The 25,196-nt window shown below is 42.2% G+C and overlaps 1 protein-coding gene and 1 long non-coding RNA gene across 2 annotated transcripts; one reads left to right on the forward strand and one right to left on the reverse strand.

The window, feature by feature from the left end:
• Positions 1–957: 957 nt before the first annotated feature.
• On the reverse strand, positions 958–19,375 carry LOC135311966 (uncharacterized). The gene is made up of 3 exons (XR_010371550.1): positions 19,264–19,375; positions 16,396–16,683; positions 958–8,361 (listed from the first exon to the last, which is right to left on the reverse strand). It is a non-coding gene; the product is annotated as an uncharacterized LOC135311966 (long non-coding RNA).
• On the forward strand, positions 18,876–24,645 carry C2H18orf21 (chromosome 2 C18orf21 homolog). Its single transcript, XM_064443277.1, has 5 exons — positions 18,876–19,384; positions 19,608–19,630; positions 20,501–20,700; positions 23,835–24,043; positions 24,451–24,645. The coding sequence occupies exons 1-5, from the start codon at positions 19,176–19,178 to the stop codon at positions 24,602–24,604; spliced, it is 795 nt and encodes a 264-aa protein (XP_064299347.1). The 5' UTR covers positions 18,876–19,175; the 3' UTR covers positions 24,605–24,645.
• The last annotated feature ends 551 nt before the right edge of the window (positions 24,646–25,196 follow it).

Consider the following 25,196-nt stretch of genomic DNA (forward strand, 5'->3'; position numbering starts at 1 on the left):
TGCAACTGGTTTCAAGGCTTTGAAATACAACTTCTGTTTGTTGTTCGATGCTTAAGGATACCTATCCTAGAGCTGCAGACAGTAACTGATGTGAAGCTGACGCTGTAATTCACAGATGGATTTCCGTTGCGTGGGCCATGCCACGTGCACAACATTTGTGTAAAAAATGCTTTTTGTCTCAAATGCTACGAACTGAGAGAAAGGATTAATAGAGCCATCAACAAGAAAGTTCTCTGTACAAATAGAGTACGGCTGAAGAATACCAACAGCCCAACACACTCTTAACCCACCATCATCCCTCTCTTCCTCCTATCAGGTGAAGTCATCTGTATATAAATTCAGACTGAGCCTTTCACGCACATTGCTAGGTTTCTGCATGTCTCAAATTCTATGCTCATTTCCTGTGTACTAATTTTATACTGCAGTCACCATACATATTCAACAATAAATGAGGACTAGGAGTCTAGAGGTATTTAAATATATTTGTAGTTTTTTTTCTTTGCAGAGAAGAATTCAATTTTCCAGTGGAGCTTTAAACACAAGCTTTTGGCCCTCACAGCTATTAAAGTTTGAGTGACTCATATTCTCATTCCCTTGTGTAGCTACATTATTAGACTGTATTTCCCTCAATTCATCAGAGAATAGGCTACGTCCATAGCCGTAAAGCAGAGATAGTGGCACGTCATGGAAGATTAGGTCCTGACAGGAAAACAGGCCCCTAAGTAGAAGAGAAGCAAGAAGCATCTACATTGTACTACTCAGAAGGTATAATGGAGCCTTTCTGGAATTAAAAATAATTTGACTTTGTGGTTGAGTATTCAGGGTTTGAGGTGGTTTTGTTTTTTATTAAAATAAACCTGCAAAAAGAACATGCCTTTCACTACAAATCTCCTAATGCACCAATAGAAAACGGCTGCAATGAAAAATTTTTACCTTAATCAGGTCAATTTGTTTGGACAGACTGCTGAGTAAATACCTATGCCACATTATTTGTATTGCAGCTCCTTCTCCACAGCTAAGAAAAATCAACATAGACAAATAAGCCAAGTCAAAAATATGTATTATTTTTAACAAATAAGCATTAAAATAAATAATACATTTTTTCAACTAGTGATCTGTATATTTTACACATCTGAAAATTAAACCAGTTATTTTAGTCTCTCTAGATTTTAAATCAACACCCGTCAATTTAACACGCTGTTAACAGAGGGAGTGTCCTTGATGTAGTACAATTATCCTTCTGAAAAGTTCATGCAGGAGTACAAATCCTAAGGTTAAGATCCTGTTTTCTAAAAATCTTGCTCAGAAAGCCAGTACACATACTGGAAAGGGCAGCTCTCCATTACCATGATTTATCATCCCCGTTTAACCTATTCCATCCACATTCTTGATGCAAAAGTTTCTAATTGTTTGAATACCCCCTTCTTCCCTGAAGAAAAAACAATCAGAACAAGTGAACGAAACAAAGATTTGTGTTGGCTATTTTAGAACAGAGACTGGGGAAAAAACATTACCAGTGGTAAAATTATTTGGATGTTTGTTGAGATGAATTACTGAGCAGAAGATTTGTTGGGTGAGCAAACCGCAGCACTGGTGCCAGCAGAAACCCTCTGGTAGTGCTTTTTACAACACTGTGTTGGTACCTGACAATTCTGTAGGTTTTCATAGCCTGAGTACCACCTTGATCAGAATTTCTTTGAAATTCCTTAATATAACATTATGTGAGCACTTCTGTGAGATTGCTTGCTGTTCCTTCAGTAAATATAGTTTTGGTAAATCTAGTTTTGCTGCCAAAGACGGAAGTAATAGCTTTGTACGTACATGAAGCGACACTCTTCAAAACAAAATTCTGTTTCCTCTTCTTTCCTATGACCCAGGATCCTGCCTTGCTGTGAAGCTGACACAGTGGTAAGTACTGAAGCATGCACAGATTCCTCACTAGGCTCTCCTGAATCTTTCTGACACACACAGGAGTGACATTCCAGCTAAGTTTTATTGGTCAAACTTAGATTCACTGAGATGCTGCTGAAGTAAATGGATGTATTTATACACAGAAGAGACTTGTAGGAGGCTTTTTTCATTCCCACAGAAAAAATGACACTATTCAAAGTAGCTGTGTCCATTAAATTTAACAAAAAATATTTTTTTTTCTTTAACTCATTATTTTCAATGTATTTCATAATTTATTTGTAGTGGGAAAAGGATTTATAAGCAGAAATCACAGGAGAGTCATAATTCAGGTTGCATTTGTGCAGCTCACCAGTTAATCTGAAAATCTAAATGTACTGAGACCTCCTAATGTATTCTCAGAATTGTGTGTAATATTACTTATGAATAGGCTTATTCTAAAAGGAAGCTTTTTATATACCAAAAATATTTTCTGCATTGTCATCTACTTCTTTGTTCAGTCATTTCATGCCTATTGCTCAAAATTTGTAAATTAACAGCCAAATCATGTTCTGACCCATTCGCTGCCTTCTTTCTGTAACAGATTAATAGCTAATATAAACTCCACTACCAGACTGGCTAAAAAGTGCCATGGCACCAGCAGAGAACATACCATGCTTTCTCCTTCTACCAACTACTTTGTCATATAGTGACAGATTATTAAAGTGAAACAGTAGGAAAATAAATGAAATTTTGTCTCCTTTCATTGCCAATATCCTACTGAAATTTCCTACTCTATTAATGACTGTAATGGATGAAAATAGGAAAAATCTTTCTGCAAATGAGAGAGGGATTGAGAAGTCAAGGAGACTGGGTTCAGCTACTGGTCATGCCCTAGATGAGTGACACTAGCTTATTTCCCTCATTTCACAGTGACTGTAAAAAAATGTTTGCTTCCTTTGACTCTGAATGTATTTTATGTATTTCAGTTGCAAGCTCTTTGGGGCAGAGTCTGCTTCTGAATATGCTTTTCCAGTGTTAAGGCAATGCAGCCATGATATATATTGAGACCTGACAAAAATCCAAGTAATACATAGATACCAAGGAACTTTGGCGGCTCATGGCTCAGGTGTGCTCTTCACTGGTTAAAAAACTGGCTGGATGGCCAAGCCGAGAGAGTTGCTGTGAACAGAGCTAAATCCAGTTGGCAGCCAGTCACGAGTGGTGTTCCCCAGGGCTCAGTGTTGGGGCCAGCCTTGTTTAATATCTTTATAATGATCTGGATGAGGGGATTGAGTGCATCCTCAGTAAGTTTGCAGATGACACCAAACTGGGCGGGAGTGTTGGTCTGTTTGAGGGTAGGAAGGCAGGAGGTTTAACAAGGCCAAGTGCCGGGTCCTGCATTTGGGTCACAACAACCCCATGCAATGCTCCAGGCTTGGGGAGGAGTGGCTGGAGAGCTGCCTGGCAGAGAAGGACCTGGGGGTGTTGGTCGACAGCCAGCTGAACATGAGCCAGCAGTGTGCCCAGGCGGCCAACAGCACCCTGGCTTGTATCAGGACTAGTGTGGCCAGCAGGAGCAGGGAGGAGATCATGCCCCTGTACTCGGCACTGGTGAGGCCACACCTCGAATTCACTACAAGGACATTGAGGTGCTGGAGCATGTCCAGAGAAGGGCAATGGAGCTGGTGAAGGGTCTGGAGAACAAGTTTTATGAGAGGCAGCTGAGGGAACTTGGGCTGTTTAAACTGGAGAACAAGAGGCTGAGGGGAGGCCTCATCACTCTCTACAACTACCTGAAAGGAGTTTGTAGCGAGGTGGGTGTTGGTCTCTTCTCCCATGTAACTTGTGATAGGACAAGAGGAAATGGCCTCAAGTTGCATTAGAGGAGGTTTAGATTGGGTGTTAGGAAAAATTTTTTACTGAAAGAGTGGAACTTTCTTTACAGAAAGATTGTTCCAGGCATTGCAGCAGGCTGCCCAGAGAGGTGGTGGAGTCACCATCCCTGGAGCTGTTAAAAAAAACGTGTAGATGTGGCACTTTGAGACATGGTTTAGGAGACATGGTGGTGCGGGGTTGACAGTTGAACTTGATGATCTTAGAGGTCTTTTCTAAACTTAATGCTTCTATGATTCTAATTTTCTCCATGCAACAACTTAGTTCTGTGAAAGTCCATCTTCCTGAACAGTCAGTATAGTACTTGTACATTTGCAAATCACCAGGGTGCCAAATGAAAATCCGATAATACTTAGAAAGACAGAAATAAAACCTGAGTCAAGTGGCAAAAGGCTATTAGAGGAATACTAGGTACGTGGACAAATCCCTGCATCCTTCAGTTTCCGAGTAGTTTCATCTTCCAAAATATTCAGAACTTCTTTTGATACTGCAGGTGTATCTCAAACAGCTTTTACAGTTCAGCTAAAAAAAAGCCACCACTGTGAGAAAAATGCTGCACCTGGTAAAAGTACTTTAAGGAATGTGGACCCTGATCTGCAACCCTTTTCTCACACAAATAATCTTCATAGCTTTTATTATTACATGAGTGGCATTATTTATGTAATAGATAATGCCAGGTAGGCATAGGAAGTTACAAATTGCACTAGTATAGTAAAGCACTGTAAAATGACAATAAAAATGGTATTTAGGCTCTCTCAAGTTACATCTGTTCTGTAGTGCAGAAAAGGGACAGTAAATTGAACAAGTAGCTTTTACAAAGCTGCAGCCAGCAACTAGTGGGACCTTGTAAGAAGAAATCCCAGGTCTAACCTGAATGAATAACCATGTCAAAAAGAAAGTACTGGAAACAAGCAGAGTCCATACAGAATGCCAAAGGTACTGTCCACAAACTAAAAACATCTGAGAGGTCAGGAAGTACAAAGACAAAGTTTGAATTGCCAGGAACCCAACTGAGTAATATCTTGCAAAGAACATGAAAACAAATAGGAAAAGGCTCTTTGGTAGTATAAATTTAAAAAAAAAAAAAAAAGACAAGGAAAAACGTTGTGCCACTGTGAAGGAAGGATGGAGTACAGATTAAAGACAGCACAAGGAAAAGCCCTGAATTAGTATTTTGCCACAGTTTTCAATAAGTTTAAAGTTGAATTTAGAGACAAATTTGCATGCAGGTATGCAAATAGAAACTACCACAGCTAACACAAAAGCTCGACTCAAAGAGTTAAATGCATCAAGCTTGAGGTCTGGTTAATCAGAGTCTCTGACTTCTAAAAATTTCTGACATGCATAATGCTGGTCCAGTGAGAAATATTTTTAATAGCACCAGCAAGTTGGCAGTGAAACGGAAAAATAGTAAATATGGTTTCTTTCCTTAAAAAAAAAAGTGAAGAAAAACAAGAGGAGAAGACAGTTCAGAAATTACAAGCTGTTTCATTTGACCTCATTAGTATGAAAGGTCTTAAAGTACATTTTGAGGGAGACAATATATAAAGACACAGAGAAATGAAAAATGGGATAAAATGCAACAGCAATTTACCAAAGGGATACCATACAAACTATCAGATAGTTTTCTTAGATGAGGTAAGTGTTTTTCTGAACAGATGAAGTGTAAGAGATCTCATCTTTCAGGACTTTAGGAATGCATTTCACTTCATGTTATACATTATTAAGGAATCTGAGCAATAAGGAGAAGACTTTTGGTGGTTAAAAAACAGCTAAAGGAGAAGTAGTGACAGGTAAGTGCAATTAAGAAGGGATGCATCAAGTCGATTGAGATTAGCAGCGAGGGTCTTCAGGATCCATCCTGGGGCTTCTGCTGTCCCTTCATAGCCCTTCATCATTGTGACCCAGGCAGAAGAGTGCTTGGGCACTTTTGTACTGTTAATGCAGAAGAGTAGTGAAACTATACAAATAGAGCAGCTTGAAGATGGGAGCCATAGGAATGGTGTGAACAGCAAGGTCACGTGCAGAAAATTCAAATGTAACCTGGAAGAAGACCAGGTACAGACAAATGAGGACTGTAGTTGCCAATGAGAGGATGACTAAATGGGTAACATGATGAAAAAGGCAAGTGAGACTGTAGGACATGAGGATGACGATTCTCAGTAGAACCTGTGAGACACCTCTGATCATGTACAAAGTACCTCACCTGAAATCCTATACACATTCAAGAAAGATGAACTCAAATGGGGGAAAAGGCAGACAATAACTTCTAAAAGAGTGAAGGAACAGAGATCCTCCATCCAAACATACTAAGAAGAGCGAAGTTGTTTAGTCTAGAAATAAAAAAGGTAAGTAAAGATATAACTGCTGCCTAGAAATGCCTTGAGGAACACACCTCCAGGTGGGAGAAGTGTTATTTAAGTTAAAGAGCAACAAGAGCATGAAAGCAGGAAAAAAAAAGAGGCAGTATACATGCCACACATTCATTCAGGCTGTAAAGAAGGGACCTAGCAATAGGTCTGTGAGCTTCTCAAAGTCTCCCAGATAGAAGAGTCAGTGCAAAATTACCACCTTCAAGTTGGAGCCTGAGATACAACTGGAAGTGTCACGTGCTACAACACCCTTTACAATTGCCCAGACCCATTGCTTGCATCCACTGGTCACAGAATGTCCTTTAGCTCCTCCACGAATAATGTGGTGGTGACATTTTTACTGCTTTGATGTTACTGGTGTCATTTTAGGGGACATATCCAACACCATTTACCATTCCATTTTTCACATGCAGTCTTTGTTACAAAGTCCATGTAAAACTAATTACACAGATAAAGGTTTCTGTGATAATGCAGGCTACTTGTAAGTGAAAAGAAATAAATAGAAGAATGTAGGGCCCAAGATTATTTGAATAGCTAGGGCTCAAAAAAATATAATCAACAGGAGATTTAATTAAGAATAATTAAGTCTTTTATGAAATAATCCAGCGCAAATGATGAAATTGTTTTCAAATTGTTATTAGCTGCTCAGGTGGAGTTCGTCAGATGGGTTTTCTGTGCTCTGAAGCTGAGAAATTTAACATAAATAGTATGTTGCTGTATTTTCAGAACTTGTGGAGAGATGCATCTCTCCTGAAGAGAGTGAAGATTTGGCACTTTGTACGAGCAGAGAGGATCTGGCCCAAACATTCCTGTTTTCAGATGCTGACTTTACTGTATTATATACTTTGTCTTGGCACAGTCAATCTACAGGGGAAGTGCAGTGGAAATAACAAAGCCTTTTCTTTATTTGCTGATAAGATTTTTAGCAGATTTAGGGAGAAATCTGAAGAACCACAGTAATTTTTGCACCTCAGAAAAAGTGCTGAGCAGAGAGAACAGGACAGAGAGGACATCTGTACTTGCAAAATACCAGACAAAACCTAGAAAAATGTCTCCAAAAGGGGAATGTGAAAAAATAACTCTTAAAATACATTTTAAGGAACTATTTGAAAGTACCTTTCCAGGACACAGTGCCTATTTACACTCGCTAAGTTCACACCTATCTGAACACAAATCATTGGATTTATACTAGGGATGAATCTAATCTGTGCTATGTATTCAAAATAACAGGTTCAAGGGATTAGCCAGGACATCAGCATTTTATCAAATAGAAATCCTTCGTATCTATCCTCACATTATCAGAAACAAAGCTATCTCCTAATTAGCACATCTCCAACTTTAACCTTTTGTCTTGACTGCAGTCTCTTAGATTAGCGGTGATGTTCAGCCTCCTCAAAACTTCTTTCATAAATTGAGTATTTCCATGGTAACAGCTGCCACTTTCATTCTACAAGCATCAAGAAAATGTGATTTCCTTTATATCAGTGGGCCAGGCTGAGTACACAACTTTGGCCTTTGTCAATGCTCTTTTCAGACAAAACTGTTTATTCCAGAAGAAGAGGAAACAGGTGCAAGCACAATTCAGGAGGCAGTCGTTGGCTGATCCATGAAGCAGGATTGGCAGCGGTCCAAAAGGGAGCTGTCGGATGACCCACCTGCAATGCCAGTACGTTCTGCAGCTGCAAGAGGGAAGGACATGCACATTCAACACCAGCCACCAAACTTAAATCAATATTTTCTGTGGGGTTTTTTTGTTTGGCTTTGGGTTTTTTTTCCCTTTTGCTTGTTTCTTTGGTGGCTCCAAACAGTAGCAAGACATCAGCTTAATACCCCCACAAGAATAGTTGAGAAACATTTAATGTAAATCACGGGTTCTCATTCAAAGAGCATTGAACTTAAGCCAAAAAGAACATCAGTTCATTGCTGAGAAGCTGACACAGCTTTAATGATCAGTGTCTCCATCTTCAACACTCACACCAGTCTATCACCAAAGTCCTAATCTCAGCTGAAGTAAATTCCCAAAGCAGCACCAACTTCAGTGGGACCAGCAAAGATTCACAACAAAGGTACTCTGTCTCCTGCCAGTCATGGGAAATTTTTCTGGAGGTTTATCAAATTGGAGGCTTTTTCCAGAAAACCCATCTGTTCCATATGAACTCACTCTGACACCTTTGCCTTCTCTGAAACTGAAGGTTTCCAAGTCGATCTGTTAAGATGAGAATAGATAAAGTGAGATTCACATCTACTTCTCCAGCAATCCACTGAAATAATCGAGTTTTCCCTTAGTCACAAATGTAGGATTGTGTCAGAAATAGGGCCGCAATTTTCCAAAGTTAGTACTGCATGTTCATTTTCTTAAATTGGTCTTTAAAATATATTTTTAAATTTTTTATGAAATTTTTAGCACTCATGTAAAGGACTGGCAGATGGCAAAGAGACTGAAAAATTAAACACAGCTCTAGCAGCCTTCTTTTATTTCCTCCTTAATTCCTTATTAACCCTTGCACTAGACCAGGTGATTGCTTTCCTTTCCTTACCTACTTTTAATTCCAGGTGTACCAATACCTGTTGTTAATTAGACACTTGGAAACTCTGTTTGGATTTGGGCCTACTGTTTTAAACCAAAATTACCAAGCGTTTGAGGATAGAAAATCACAGGCCTGCTTTTCTGAAAGTGAGCAGTCAATGGTTGCTGTTGTGCAACCTACATAAACTCTTTCTCTGTCCATTCCAACAGACGTTGAGATTGTTTAGAAGTGGACTCATTTCTGACCCTCATATCTATCTGAGCATTTATCTTGCTTCTACCTCTGCAGATTTTGTTACCATCATGAGGTACCAAACCCAATACCAAAGGTAAAGCCCACAGCTTCTCCAACAGTAGCCAAAAAGGAAATTACCAGTAGTTAGAAACAAATAGCAGGCTGTAAATATACTGCGAGCACTAAGCTAGTATGTTTACAGGAGTATCACAGAACCTGGATGCCATTCAGACTCAAAACCTAACTCTGTTGCTGGATCATAATCCATAAAGGGCCATATTAGAACTCTCAGTTCTGGGCGCACATTGGGAAAGCCTGGGTTTGAGTTTGAGAACATGTTTATTTTCACTTCAGCTCACAAAAAATTGGTGAATAATCCAGAACTGCTCATCCAGGAAAGATTCCAAAGGCTTGCCAAATTCCAGACAATAGTTCATGGAAAAAAACAAGTGCACAGATCTGCTGGCAGGAGATGCCTCTATCCACGCTCAACCCGCACGTGTTTCTAGGTGGTTCTCAAAAACGGAACACCCTTGGGAAGGGAAGGATGAGGGAGTTAATTGAACTGTACCTGTTAATGCCATGAATACCCTTCAGATTTAATGCAAAGGAACACCAGAAAAATTACTGCAGATTAATGAAAAAGAGAAAATCATTGGCAGGAAGGGTTGCCTGCATGACTGGCAACATCCCAGCAACAAAAGCATTTTACAGGACAACTCACAGACCCTGAACTGTAGATGTTTGCCGTCTCAGTAGTAGCAGTCTATATTCTGATGCCACAGCCCAGTTTTGCAATCGTACAACAGGCACCAGGATTGTTAAGGCATATACTTTGGTACTCCACAATACTAGCCTGCACCCTGTTCAGTGGCTTCTGGCACAGCCTGGCCTGACGTCCACCTGGGAGAGGGGTGCAATTGTACCTGCACTGGCTCCTGGAGTCAGGAGAGGCACAGGAGGCAAGCAGCGCTCATTTTCTACTTTCCTCAAAGGCTGTTCTTTCTCCCCAGTAAAATACCAGAGCAGAGCAGAGTTGCTGTGCCTGTACGTTTTCCAAGGATCTGTGGATCCTAGAGAGTTCATGGACCAGATGGTGCCAAGGGGGAAAGTCCCACACTGCAGAGGACAGAGAGGAGGGGATCTCACTTCCTGTGCCTTCCAAATTAAACCCTTAGGGGGTAAGTCCTGGCTCCTTTCCCACCACCGCTGCAACAACATCAGCTCAGATCTTAGAGGAAGCAGGCTAGGGAGGAGACCGAGCTGACCCACAAGTTCCATTCACTCTTTGCTCAGAAATGTTAACAGGATAGCCATATTTAGCATCTTTACTATACTTTTTTTTCTTTTTTATCAGTAATATGGGAGACTTAAATGGTGTTGCTTTGTCTTTACGCTGCTTGTAAGTATCTCCAACTTCTGGCAAGCTGTGCATCTCAGGCCCTTCCTACCTTATGCCAGGGAGACAAACACAGCATCCCTGCATCACCGTCTGAGTTTTGAGCTTTTCTGCATGCTTTCACCATATATTAATGGAACTCGGCTCACACCAATTGGTGAGCTAATTGCTGTCAGAGCAGATGGTAAGACAGGCCTGAAAAAAAAATACTTGGTACTTTTTTATCATGTGAGGGAAATGCAAGAGGGAAAGGATGTCTTTTCCATTTTGTAAGCACTGCAACAGAAGTTAAAGCAAGCTTTTATAATCAGCGGAGTTTGAGGAACAATTATCTAGCTCCAGTGGATGCCTACCTTACATCTAGCTCTATCTGATTCCCTCCTCTGTGGCTTAGTTTGCCCCCTGGGCACGTCATGTGGTGAGGGTTCACAGACTGCCACTATGCTAGTTCAGTCTGCTCCAGGCACCAGTGTTCAGTGAGCAGTATTGTGAAGCAATTCAAGATACCAAAACCAGGAGCAAACTCATAAGGTGCTCATGATAAAGAGGTAACATTTGTTTCTATATTCAGTGCAGTTGTCTTGGAGGGATGCTGGCACAGTAATGCCCTCTGTGGGAAACTATTGCTCAGTGCTAACTTTCCAGTGGCGGACACCATAAATATTCAAACAGAGATATAAATAGCACTGCACTATAAAAAGTAACAATGGCAACAGAGGTCTGTGTGAGGATCAGACCTCAAAACGTGATACTGCAGAAGAGATGCTGCATAGGAGCTATTCAGGCAGAAGGCTTCATATTTGGACAAGAAGGAAGAATAGCTTGCCAACTGGCATTCCAGCAGTTAGCTGCTGGCCACGATTTTCAAAGTTGCGCTTTATACCTTTAGTTTCACAAAGGTCACACTAGCAAACTGGTGGGGCTTAACAGACCACAGATGCATTTGGCTTTTATTACAAGGCCCTTTCCCTGGTTTTCATACTGATGTCAACGGAACAAACATCTCAATAGCTGCACAGTAAGGCCAATGCACAAATGTGCTATAATCAACATATGGAAGAAGTCTGAAGCCTTTCAAAGTACTTATGTTTTCATGAGAAAGCTGTGGATATCAACAGCAGAATGAAAAACCTAACATGGGAGGAAGAAGCCTACATCCCACCATGCTGAATTGTATTGTTAGAGAGGAAGGTATACGGCAACAATCTCTTTGAGGATGTTTTTATTTATTTTGGGTTTCCTTTCAAAAATAATGTTTTAATGAATATGCAGCATGCTGGGTCTGTGGCACTGGTAGTGTGTCCATCACCATGGTACCTGAGCACTCAAGCTAATGTTTAACCAGCAGAGCAAACGAAACAGAAGCAGAGCTCCAACAGGCACTGTGACAAGCTCTTCGCAGACCTGCCAGTATCTCTCTATTTGGACCTTTACTCCTTCAGGCTTTCCACTGTCCTCTCTTTCACCCATGCTCTTGTGATAACCAGGTCTTTCTTTCTAAATAGTGCTAAGGAATGCAGAGATCTCAGACTGGCTCAGAAGGAAGGGTGAGATTAATAAAAAAACCCAAGACACATATATTTCCATCAGGAAAACTTTGCCTAAGGACACAGTAAGCAAAAAACAAAAAAATTTCATTTGCACAAACTAAGCCCGATTATGAACTGACAAAATTTGATATGCCTGCTATGCCACCAGCCTGGCCACTTTAAAATGACTTTTCTGAACAGGGAAAACAAGCCTTTCCATCACTGAGGGCAAAAATGACCTTTCAGGAGGCTGATGCAGACCATACATGAACACTACTGTTAGCGTTATCTATTAATAATGAAAAGAATACACAAAAACATATGGCTATGGGCCTTCTGGAAGAAGTCTGGAGATTGCATCAGCCCCTCTCCACACTTCAAATAAGCAGCAAGTTAATGACATCTCTGATGACACTTGTTTAACAAACGTGCATATAACTACTTGGAGCTTTTTCTGACTTGGGATGCTTAAGCAGAGACCTCTGGGGTTTTAGAAAAAAATGTTCTATTGAATCATCTACCCCTTGCTGTTTTGTTTTCTGTACAAAATCTCTGAGGAGCACAGGAAAGCAGAAGGCCTTGCATGCGCGCCAACTTTAGAAATGCTAGCTCCTTTCAGTATTGGGGAATTATGCAGCTGTAATACAAACCTCACTGAAGAAGTTTCCTGTTTTCCATCACTCCTCAGGACAATAATATTGCAGTGTAATTAAATTACTGTCACGGGGAGTTTTTCCTCTTTACTGTAGCTGCTTCAGCCTTATGAAGTAGTTACATCCTCTCCATTCCAGTTTTTCCTTTAAAAGAGAAATAAGTTTTGGGGGCAGTGCTACATCACTAGCAGTGAAGACTCAAGTGCTCTCTTCCCATTGTAGATAAAATATGCTCTGCTACCACTGTGCCTCAGCGGCAGTTTTGAAGCAGATAAGAAGCACTGCACCACCCACCCATATTTGACTGTGAAACTCTGTCTTAAAGTTCACTCTGAGCATCAGTCTGATTCTGTTACCTCTCTTCTGTCTAAATTATACCCATCACTGTCATCTCTAAAGATTCACATCTTCTGTGCACTTTATCAGGCTTTATAATCGAAGCTAATGGAAGATATGTTTGTTTAGCTGTTGTAAATGGCTTTGAAGATCTCAGTCTCAGCAAGGGTGATCAATTAAGGATGCCAGCTGGGCAAACAGTTTAATTTTGAATGCATTTAGCCAAAATTGATTACTGAAAAACTGATATGAATCTTTCAAGTTCGTATTATTTCACATACCCTAACAGTAAATATTCCGCCCCTTCTTGCCATCTGACTCACCGAGCATACAACTGGAAGAATCAGCAATGATGGCAGTTTCTCAGGCATAAGACCAACTTTGGATACTATAAACAGGTGTGAGAAGCCACTTTTCAACTGCAGCAGGGAGTACAGCCCTCAAACAGTTTAGCCCTCAGCTGACTAAATTTCTGCACAAAAGCAATTCTGTTGAGTAGCCTAAATACAATAGCTGAAGCATTTATAACACAACCCAGAAACACAAAACCCAGAATCCAACAACTGCGAAGAACAATTCCATGACATGGTTATTTATTGGAAGTACCTGCTTTTCAGTCTCTCTGGTCCATTTTCAAATGAATTAAAATAATAACTTAGGGGGGAAAGAAAATTATCTTAAAATAGTAATGTTTTTTTTCCTTTGCCAGGTAATTTGGAGTCAGGAAGAATCCAAAATAACAGCATGAGTATTGAAAATTACAGGGTAAGGTTGGAAACCTCTAGAGGTCACCTAGTCCAACCTCATGCTCAAACCAGTACCACCTTCGAACAGGTTGCTCAGAATAAAAGGAAAAGAAAATAATTTAAAGCAAAAAGAAATTAAAAAATGAAGACTTCCCTATCCCCTTTTTGCACCAGAAGAAAAAAAAACAAAGGCAAGAAATGTTTTCCTGAAACATATAGCTCTTGGGTTGTTCATAAGTAAATACAACCACTATGGAAAATACCTACAGGTGCCACCTTTGCTTGACTTAGTTCCCTTTCCATCTTCATACAGCTAACGTTTAGCACAGAGTGTGGAAAACTCCAGCTCCGTTACCAGAACTGTTCTGCCACACTCCAGGCCAGAAAAGGCTAGGAACGCTGCTCGTTCAGCTCCACTGACAGAGAAAACGCTCCGTATCATTCATTAGCAGCCCCCTCCACGTTAATTCAGGAAGGGAGCTGACAGCTGCTGAAGAAGGTTCCGCCCCATCTTTTGGTTGGGAAAGCAAGGCCTCTAGGGCAGGGGCTGGACTACAGAGCAAAGAAGAAGAGGGTGGGAGAACCTCACAAGATCTGAGTGAGACCCAGATGACTCATCAGAAAGTAAAACGTTCCCATCCTGGCAAGAGGCTGAAATAGCAGCCCTGGGTTGTGCTGCAGTACAGCAATAAATGACCCTGAGCGCTTGGGACAAACCCCTGTGCACATTGATATTCCTAACAGTAGGGGCTATTTCACATCTCATTAAGCAAAGAGGTTTACATGACAATTAACACATTAATTAGCAGCATCTTTTTCACAGGTGGAACTTCGCCTTGAGAATTTAACATTTTTAGACAACTGTTTCGTGAGTGAAAATGAAGGAACAGTTTCTTAGGACTCAAGGTGACACGGACTCATAACCAGAACTGGCATAGGAGTGTATTTGTCTGCACGCTGAAGGACACTGCAACCAGATGATGGCCTTTCCCATAACTTCTGTGGAAGGAGGCCCTCCTTGTACATCTGCAGCCTGCCATTCAAAGCCTAGCCCTCAATGTGGTCAAGATGCCAGGCTGGCCACTTCATAAGCTGACCATAAAAAGGCCCAACATACCGCAAAGTCACGCAGAGGCAAAGCAAAGCCTGGACTTGAGCAAGCAGTGGCTCCCATTTCTCAGCCCCAGCTGCTGATCTGTGTGGCTCCCCACTACAAAAAAACCCTTAGAGTGTATCTGTAGAGATACGACCCGTGAGAAAACTCTTCAGCAAACACCAACAATCAATCATGCTCATTCACTGAAAATAGGTATCAGCTATAAGAGAATGTTTATCATCCTAAAGTTTCCATTTTAGATACGGAACTAATAATTTCTACCAGAGACCGCTTTAAAGAAGAGTTGGTACACAAGTATGGGTTTCCTTAAATTGCAGGTATGTTTCTCTTTGAGGTTTTTGTTCAATACCATCTTTAATTTCTATTATCTTTTGAGAGAATGGATTTGCAGGTATGCAAGAAAATCTAGAGCACTGGAAATGGAATAAAAGGAAGAAAAATTGGAGACTGGAACTGGAACATGTAGCTGTCAAGACCAGAGGGATTCTATTATTCACTGAGTCCCTTCCCTGTCAGATGGATGTTGCCAACCCATGGAAAATAGTGATATGCTTCATATACGTTATCCCTCACTTCTCTCAGGTACATAGTGCAAGGTCGCTGCATTCTAAACAATGTATAAACAATCAGTATATTAATCTTTTACACATTTTGGCACTCGAAGCACAGATAAATCACTGTGCCGTAGCATTACCTATCATACTACTTCCAAAATAAATCCAGGCTCAGAAGGAACACTGGATAACTTTTCCTTTAACTAGCTTTTCAAAGCTGATGGTATTTTTTAGAATATGATTTATTCCTTTTATTTATCAGCCTGCCTTCTTTCAGATGGGTACTGTCTGACTGACCTCTAGATACCCTTGCACTTGCTCTGTGATATCCCCAGAATGTCAATGCTTCAATCCTTCATCTTTCATTTCCCAAACGTTTCTTATTGGTCACTTCTGGTACCAGCGGCAGCTGAAGTGGAAGTTTATCCTCTGACAATCTGTGCTGCTTTAATGGTTCCCAGCCTCCTGAGGATATTTTCCAAGTGTTACGGTGACATCAGCCGAGATCTTGGCAATAGCAAAGTGTTTCATACGCTTATTTCCTAACTTAGTCTCTTGGTTTTTTTCTGCTTCCCCAACCCTCTGTCAGCCCCTTGATTTCTGTGGCTCAACTCTTTTTGTAATTGCTTCATTCTTTGTTATCACTTCTCAGTATCTTTCTGATAATAAAGCCTTTGAAGAATCTCAGGGCATTCCCCCCATGCATCCAAAATCTCTTAATATATATTTCTCCAAACCTCCAAGTCACATTCGTCCAAAAGCTTAGCAAAAATCCCCTCTAAAAGGAACAAGAGTAACATCTTCTTTATGTATTTCTGTGTAAACTAGACTCGAGGAACTGTAGCACATAAACCATGTAAAATAATAAGCATGTTTCAAACAGTTCTAATACGAAATATTAAACATAAAACCAATCACCAGTTTTAGCATGTCTCCAAAATAACATATGCTTAGAAATGCTTATCCTTGTAGCATCACTATCCTTTTTTTTTTTTCCAGGATAAAATTAATCTTGCACAAACATGCCTGAAAAAGCAAAATTCTCATATAATTTCAATCCCTCACTCAGTTTGCTCATGACTTTTATACCGCTGACTGAACATCTATTATCTCACCTGAAAGAGAAGCTGTGAGTTTTGCTCACCTCAGTCACCTGCAGGATCTTTGAAATGCCTCCTCTTCTGTTCCTTCCGATGGGTGCCTTCCCGCATCTCCCAGCCCATTCCCGAGTCCACCGAACATGCAGTCATCAATAAGTTCTGGCTAAGTTATCCTACGTAACTCTGAAGAAAAAAGGAGAGACTTGCAGATGCCACAGAAGGTCGTCTTCGCTTCCTTTGAAAATTTTGTGTTCTTGGTGGTCTGTCACAGTCAGGTCTCCAGTAGTAAACTGAACAACCTATCCTCCTGGCTCTTCTTTTCTTTTTCTTTTCTGTAAACACATAATCAGTGCTTCAAATCCTTTAGGTACCACAAACTGTATTTCTCTATTGCCCTCTACTGACTGCTAGCTACCACCGCCTTCCTGTGGAATGGGCACGCAACAGATACACAGTACGCTTTCCTCCACCGCCCTCCCTCAATCAATAATGATACACGATGACCAAAAGTCAACACAAATCATTCTATTTTTTCCTTTGTTACAAAACACTAGGCAAGATTTACAGCTTGTTGGTCAGCCATAGTAGCTACAAAACACTAAACAACAGAAGCAGGAAGCAGTTAGTAACATGGGTTCGCTGATGTGGGTTTTTTTGGTGAACAAAAGCCAGGAAAAAGTAGAGACAAATGCATTCTGCCTTGAAATGTGGGTGTGTTCACCTCACTGATGCCATAAATACTGTAGCAGGGAGATGAGGGTTATCTGGTTTTAAGGGTCTGGTCCTGCCAGCATTGGATGCACAGAAATACTGACTTTTGATGGGAGTTCTGCACAAAGGGGCCCATACAGAGCCATGAACTGGAAGCCCATGGTTTCTTGGTCACTTTCCCTCTGTCTCTAGTTTTATTTGTTCAGCACATTCAGCACCACATGAGAAACACAGCTTCTGCCTCATGAGACAGGTTCTGGGACAAGACACATGATACACTGTATATGAATGGCACTGGGAGGTGCTGTTCGCACTGCTTTTCAGGCAAAGATGATCTATAACGCAAAGAGAAACCAGCAAACCAATGTAAAAAAGGGAATGGCTCAGTGTAATTTCTGGAGCAGAAGGGGAAAAAATAATATAAGCATTTCAGACTGGAAGAGACTGAAGGGCAAATAAAAGGGATAACAAGAATGTAAGAATGGAGTGGAAGGGAGAGAAGAATTAATCCTTTGCATTGTATTAGTCACAGTACAGCGCTTGTTAACCGCGTTGCTCCGGCGCTTTTTCTCACAAAACCCAAGTTATCCCAAGGTGCCGGTGCAAGTGCTCTGGCCCAGCTGCAGCACCCCAGGGGCAGGCAGGGAGGGGGCAGGCCCCAGCTCCAGGCAGCAGAAGACTCCCCAGCACCCACAGCTCCCTTTGCCAGGCACAGGCCGTCAGAGAACACGGCACCATCTCGCCCCGCCACCCCACCCCTGCAACCCAGTCCCCTAGGGGGCAAACAGCCCCACGCGGTTACAAATCATAAAAACTGGCCCACCCCGCAAAAGAAGCACTGGAATTATTTTTACTTACCTATCTTCAAAACATATTTTGGTTTTTTTTCCCGCCACTATTAATAAATGGGAATATTTAATTTGCCAAAAATCTGCTGACTGATGAACACTGGTTGTGTTTTAAACAGATGTTACGTGACAGCCCTGTAGAGTTCGCACAAAAACTATCATCGACAAACCCAGCAACTTGGCAACAAAAAACCATAATATTGAAAGGTCCACCGAAAAATGTATTTTTAATTCAAAAATAAAGTCAGCAGAGGTCCTAATTGTAGCTGTTATGAACGTTCCATTAACAAGCTCAGATTTATTGACTGTACTGTAAAGCTCTCCTATTAAAGGAAGCCCAGAAATTCAATTTTTCCTATGCTTTTCTACTTCTAAAGCCCCTGGCTACTCAATGTTAGAAAATAAGAAATAATTATATTTATTCAAATTCCTTGATAGAATATTGAAGCCTGCTCAGATGAATACCCCTTCTAAATGAACACCATTACCAATAGATCAAAGAAGAAGAATGTCTAGCAAATGAACGGGGCCAAGGGAATTAATAAAATACACATCAAACAGTGAAAAACCGAGGGTTTGGTGGTTTTTTTTTTTCTTTTCTCCTTTTTAATAGGAGCACATTTGCGGAGTGATAAAGCAAAGGATGTGGTTTTCAAAATTCATAAAAAGGCATCCAAACAGAGCGGGAGGTAGTGATGTTCAGCACTTTTGAACATCCAAGCGGCTTGCTGGAGCTGCTGGCTGAAATTCTTCACGTGACAACTCTTGACAGAGAAGTCAATTCTCTCCCCCCCCCCCCCCCCCCCCCCAAGGTAAAAGTTTTTCTTTCCACAAGGAAAATAAGAACAGGTAACGCCGCGGGAGGCGGACACCCCTTCCCCGCCGCTTCTGAGGGGAGCACGGTCGGGTGAAGGGGGACGGGACCGCCCCGCGCCCCTCAGCCCGCCCCTCGCGGCGGCCCCGCCAACGGCCGCGCGCAGCCCTTGCCGCCGCCCTAGCGGCCGGCGTCGGCGCGAGCCCCAGCGCGTCCCCGGCCTCCCGGGGGGAGCGGCGGTAGCACCCCGCCCGTCACCGAGCCTTCGCCAACGCAGCCCGCCCCGGCGGCCGCCGGCCAGCCGGCGCGGAGAGGCCAGGGGTGAAACGCGGGCTGCTCCACCGGCTGCCTCCCCCGCGCCCGTTCCCCCTCACCCGGCCGCACGCGGCCCCGGGGGAGGCCGCCCCACCCCGCTGAGCGGGCAACCGCGGGCACCTCCCAGCCCGGAACCATGGTGCTGCGGCCACGGGTACCCGCCGGGCCTCGGCGAAACGCTGCACATCCCCCCCCTCCGCCCCTTCCCCTCCCAGCCGCCGGACCTGGCTGCCGGCGGCTTCCGGCGGGGCGGGCGTTCGGCGCTATGGGGCGGCCGCGGCGGTTCCTGGAGGTGGCGGCAGAGGGGCTGGCGGGCGCCTGCCCGGCCCAGGCGCGGTTCCTGCTGTAAGCGCCCCACGGCGGGGCGGGGCGCGGCGGCCCTCGGGGGGAGGGGGGGGGGAGCGGCGAGGGACGGCGCGCGCGGGCTATTAGGGGCAGGGGCGGGGAGAGAGCTAGCTGCTGACGCACGCGGGTAGCCCCGCCCCCGGTCCTCGCGCCTGCCGTGGCGCGCCGCCGCGTGGTCGGGGCGGGGTGACGTGCCGTGACGTTGTGCCTTTCTCCCGCGCAGGTGGACGCTTCGCAACTCCCGAGGCGAGTGAGGGGGTCCGGGCGCAGCCGGCGGTGCCGGGGTCGCTGCCCTGCTGCTAAGGAGGAGGAAGAAGAGAGGGGCTCCCGCTGTCCCTGCCGGGGTCCCCGCAAGACCATTGCAGCCCAGTGGGCGCTCCTGCAGTGGGAGAGCAGCACGTCAGGGTTGCCCGGGCAGCTGAAGGGCAGGAGCATGGCCCTAAGAATGAGGCCAGGCTTTCCCCTTTTTGTCCATTTTCCCCTGTGCTGCCTCCACAAAACTGTGCCAGGGTGGCCTTCAGGGCTGCTGGCAGAAATGGCATCCTTGATAGATAGCGGGATCCAGGTGTTTCCTCAGGGGTTTAGAGAAAGATGCTTGAGCCCAGCTCTGGCAGCAGGAAATAAGGCAGACACAGGACCATACGTCTTACTGTTAGGGCTGAAATTTCTCTCAGAGCATTTCTTCATCCCAGGCTGAGATGCTGTCATCTCCTTGCACTTAAAATGGGCAAAGAACTTCTAAGAGGCTTTGGTGTTGCTGATCTGGCAAAAGAGTGTGCCTGGATGAAGCTCCCTGAGGAACCGTGAGCCTCTGTCATTAAAGATTTTTAGGAAGGAATTGCACTTTTCCAGTAAAATTTACTATTACATATTGTGTAAACTTATGCTGTGCATAAACTTATGCTGTGCATAAACTTAGCATTAATTGTGCTCAGCTGAGCCCATACTGGTATGCATACTGGTGGTCAGCTTCCTTTTGTGTTCCAGTTGTGTCTGAAACATACAGTAAAATAATCTTTGCGTAGGTAATGTTAAAATAGAAATACACAATTTTAATGTTTGCCTACAAAACATAATTATTTCAAATTTTACTCTTTTACCTTTATTAATTTGTAGATAATGAAGGTGGATTAGAAGGGGTATGTCCTTACTGCTTCCAGTTCCTGGTTCCTGATAGCTGCCGGGTGCGTCTCAAACCAAAGATGAAAGTGACTCCACAGATAGAGAAAATTCTTAAACGAGAGGCAAAGAACCGTAAACTTAATATGAAACAGACAAAGCTTTTGAAAAAGTACAGGGAGTCAAGAAGCATTCTGGTAAGGATATTTCCTTGGAATTGCCAAATACCTGATAACTTCCCTGAAACCTTTCAAGGATATAAAAAAGAAGATATGGAAATCTTTCTCTTAGAAGCAGAGTTCACACCTAGACATTTTTTTTCCATGAGCATATAACTCTTCCTTTCTCTTGGGATAACTTCTCTATTGACAGCCACAATTTTTTAAGTCTACCCTCCACAACAGAGAGATCATGAGCACAACGACAAGAACAATGAACTTCCCCCCCCCAAAAAAAAAACAACCCCATGTGTCAGAGAAGCTACACAAACAGCTCTTCCCTCCCCGTGATCGCTTTAGCAGCGGTCTGGGTAGACTCTGCAGATGTCTAAGAGCTTGCTGAAAATTAAGTAATTTCTTCCTGTCAGGAAGGACATTTCCACTGTTTGTGCTGTGTCATTTGCATAGCTTTGCAAAAACGGCAGGAGTGGCAGATCTTTGCCTGTTCCTTTCTGCCTGTGCATGCTGTAGAACTAGGGCCAGGCAACTCCACTAGATGCAGAACCTTAATACAGCCATTTAGATCCTAACATCCACTAGAATCCCTAGAAATCCGTTGCTAAGAATACCCCAAAGCATACCTAAGAAGAAAAAGCTGCCATTGAATGAAGTCAGGCTGGTTTTGCCAGGATGCAAAGCTTGATGTTTACTGCCTTTGTTTCAGCTGTGAATGAGTGGGCTTGAGTGATGCATAGACCGTCAGTTTTATCAGTTGTCTAAAAGTATATTTACAACCTAAAAGCTTTACTTTGTTTATCTCAGTAGACCATCACAGCTACATCAGACTATTGTTACCTTGAGTACAAATTGAATTTTTTACATTTGTCTGAATATTACCGTTTGTAGGAAGTCTTTCAAAACTAAACCACATAGGTAATTTAAACAAGTTAATGTTGCTTTTGGGGCTTCAGATCTTTTTCCTAAAATTACTCAGGAATATAAGGTTTAATCACTATTTTTTATAGTAATTACTATTATTTGAAGAATAATAGTATACTTTTGATCTAGTGTTGCCAAGGCATGCACTACTATTAAGACAGGTTATGTGAATGGATGTTTTAATAAATGAGGCAGCACCCTGTTGTGCCCAGCAGTAGCTGGCATACTTGGCATTTTCTCAGATGAGAGTCTGCTGCTCTGGGGCGTAAAATTTGCAAAACCAAAAATTACTAAAGAGTCATTAGCACAAACTGAGGAAATATCACAGAGGTTCTCGGCTGTCAGGGCAAAAAAAGGTCCTCCAGAAAGGCACCCTTGCTATTACTCTCTCCAAATTGTAGATCACAGCTGAGCAGCAGAAAGGGCATCTGAGGAGCTGGAATCTTTGCTTTATTTTTCTGGCATCACAAACCTTTAGTGTAGGTTAAGAACTGCCTCTTTAGATAACTGAGTAACAGTGTCCTACGGAGTTACGACAGGTCCTTAGATTTATTCTGTAGCTGGAGAGGTTCATAGGACGCACTGTGCATTCATATGAGTAGTTTAAAATTCAGTTTTAAATAGGTCCAGTTTAAACTCCAGGTAATATTCTAATCTTGGGATGTAATTAAAGTTTGCTGCACTTGTGTTATGCTTGGTTCTGTTTGCATTTGTGCTGTGGGTTATGATTTAAGTATTTTTGGCCTTAAGTATTTAAAATACTGTCAGCAACTTTGACAGCTTTCGAAATTAGCAATGTAGATCCCTAGAATCTAACACCTGAGACTTGAGAAAATGAAAATTCAAGTGTGGTTGAAAATTAAACCAAGCAACAATATGACAGGTTGTCCCTCTGATACCTTTCTTAGCAAGTAGAACTTGATTTGAGAATGCTTCTGCTGTGAAATGGCATATAACATGAACTGTTTCAAGGCTTTTAAACTTTTTGGAGTTAACTGTATATGCAATTCAGAATGGAAACTAGCTGTGCAGTGCTGTGATTAATCACTAATTCCTGCGCTGTAAGGTGCTCACCTCCATTTATATTCCATGGAGTGCTAAATCATCATGTGATGCTGGTTTTTTTTTTTTCCCATCTGAATTTCATTTGGAAGAACTAAAAATACATCCAATAACTGAGCTGTATAAGTTAATGATCTTTCTCTCTTTTTAGTTTGTTAGGCTGGCAAAATAACATCTAGAGACCGTCAAAGCACCTTACTGAAAACATTTCATTTCAGCAGCTCTGAATGTAATTCTTACTAGGCAATCTGAATTTAGGTAAATTTACACACTTTGAAGTGAAGACCGATTTGGTATGGATGTTTTCAAAACTGCGTAGACGTTTTTGTCACATTCTTTTGAGTAGGTTTTTTTTAACCAGAAACATCACGCAACTGTGTTTTTTCAGTCAGTGTAACGGTGTGCCTCAAAAAGTTGTCTGGCTGTATTACCCTCATGTCTCTTAATCAGAATAGTTGCCATGGCAGTCTCTGTGGCTGTCTGACATTATCTGTTCTGATGCACCTCTGCAACATACTGTGCTGCTGGAAGTTCCCTGCAGCCTAGAAGCAAACAGAAGAGAAAGTGCCCCTTGTTTAGAACCTCCTCTGTATTAAGTATTTTTGCACTAACAGAAAGCCTCTTCTTTGTTCAGTAAGGCTTGCTGTTGTTAGTTACGGATGACTATTTTTGAGAGTTTGGCAATTTAAATATTTTATCTCAAGACTCCCTGGAAAATGTGTAATATAACTTCACCAGGGATAGAATATGCTAATGAATTTAGATCACACTGTGTATCATGTTTTTCAGCAAAATATGAATACCCCTTATTTATACTCAAGATATCATATCTCCGGTTCAGGTGCTGTTTCATCTTTCTCTTTTGACACGGCTGTTTTCCACATTTCAGTGTACAATGTTACATTCAGAGTTATGGGTCCCCTGAAATTAGTTGCTAGGGGACTGGAGTCGTTTCTAGATAAACCCACAGAATGTGCTTGGCTTAAAAAGCCTGAATGAAAATACTAGGTGTAAAATGTGTTGCTTTTTAATGTCTGTTGTTTCACTTAAGCAAATACTTAATTTGCATCAGGATATTTGGAGAATAGTTTGGATAATTCTTACAATGGCTTTATAACATAAATGTGGAAAGACTGAAAGAATGGTTGATATCTCCTTTCTTCTCTCTGTAGCTGGTAACTTGCAACTCATGCAACAAAACAACAAGACATTATGGTAAAAGCAGGGATTTTCTGGCTACCACAACACGTAATTCTGGCACTCCAAGTACTAAATCTAGCCTGAGGACACCAGATGTAAAAATGCAGCCTGCAAACAAAGCAACACCTGTGAGCGGCAGTAGGTTGGGATCTAAAGGGAACACTCCCTCATCACTTCCCAGGTACCAAGGGGCACTTGCTGAATACAGCATATTCCGTCTTGTTGGGGAAGGGCGTCATCTACTGATTTCAGATCAGTCACTTTGTAAACTTTAAATTGATAACTAAGTATTTTTCTTCAGTGGTCTGATTGAGGAGGTCAATTTTAACTGTTCAACCTTTAAAATCAAAGATTCTAATGAAAAGCAACTGTGTGCAAAGAATGCACAATTACGTTTTTGTCATTCATGTGAAATATCGGGCTTAAAATTTGCATAACAAAGTTATGCTTCTGAGTGCTCATTTTCACATGGAAATACGCTATTTATGTCCGGAATTTTTCACTCTAGTAATATATCTGCACTTTCATAGTTACTTTATGTTAATTCTGCTTCCTCACCTTTAAGACATTTGAGTCTTTGTTTTTCAGAATGTGTGTATCTGGACAGGCGACAACCGGCTCTGCTTCTAAGACTCGCCGAAATTCCAAGTTTCACTTTTCTAAGCTAAAACGGATGCTTAACCTAGAAGAAAAAGAGAAAAGCCAGAAGGCAGATTTGAAAACCTTCTTGACTTCACTTTAGTTATACATTATTTTAAAGTAATAAAGACAACAGCAATAAGATTTATTCCAGTTTTAGTAAATCAATGGTGACTTCTTTAAGACTCAGGCTAACAGCACGTACCCTGGGAAAGCGTAGACCATCATTGTTAGAAGCAAGCCCTGGTTCCAAGGGGGCTGACTGTCCGCAAGAGGGAGATGAGAAAACAGCCCATCTAATACGCTTGGGAATCTTGAACATGCTTTGCAGTCTTTAATGGCCCAAGAATTAAAAGCCAGGATCTGTGCTCTGAGGAGGCTGACAAAACTGGATCCATCAGTGGGTCCAGCGGGGCCAATGGGTAAGCTGGCAGACCTGAAAGCAATTTGGGGGTGGGGAGGTGACAGTTTGCGCCACCTCACTCTCCCACTGTTTTTAAGATAATGCATTGCAACAGAATTTAAAAGATCTCATCCCTGCTTTGCATGTTGAAGTAAAACAAAGACATTTTCACCAGCACTTTCTGCAGGTACGATATTTTCAAGGGTCTAGTGTGGTGTCCTGTAGCGTTCCTGTCTTTTGATACCTGTGGTAATTTAAGCGCAGTCCTTTACATGGCCTTTACAAAGGCTCC

Source organism: Phalacrocorax carbo, chromosome 2, assembly GCF_963921805.1.
Source record: "Phalacrocorax carbo chromosome 2, bPhaCar2.1, whole genome shotgun sequence".
In the NCBI taxonomy this organism is placed as follows: Eukaryota; Metazoa; Chordata; class Aves; order Suliformes; family Phalacrocoracidae; genus Phalacrocorax; species Phalacrocorax carbo.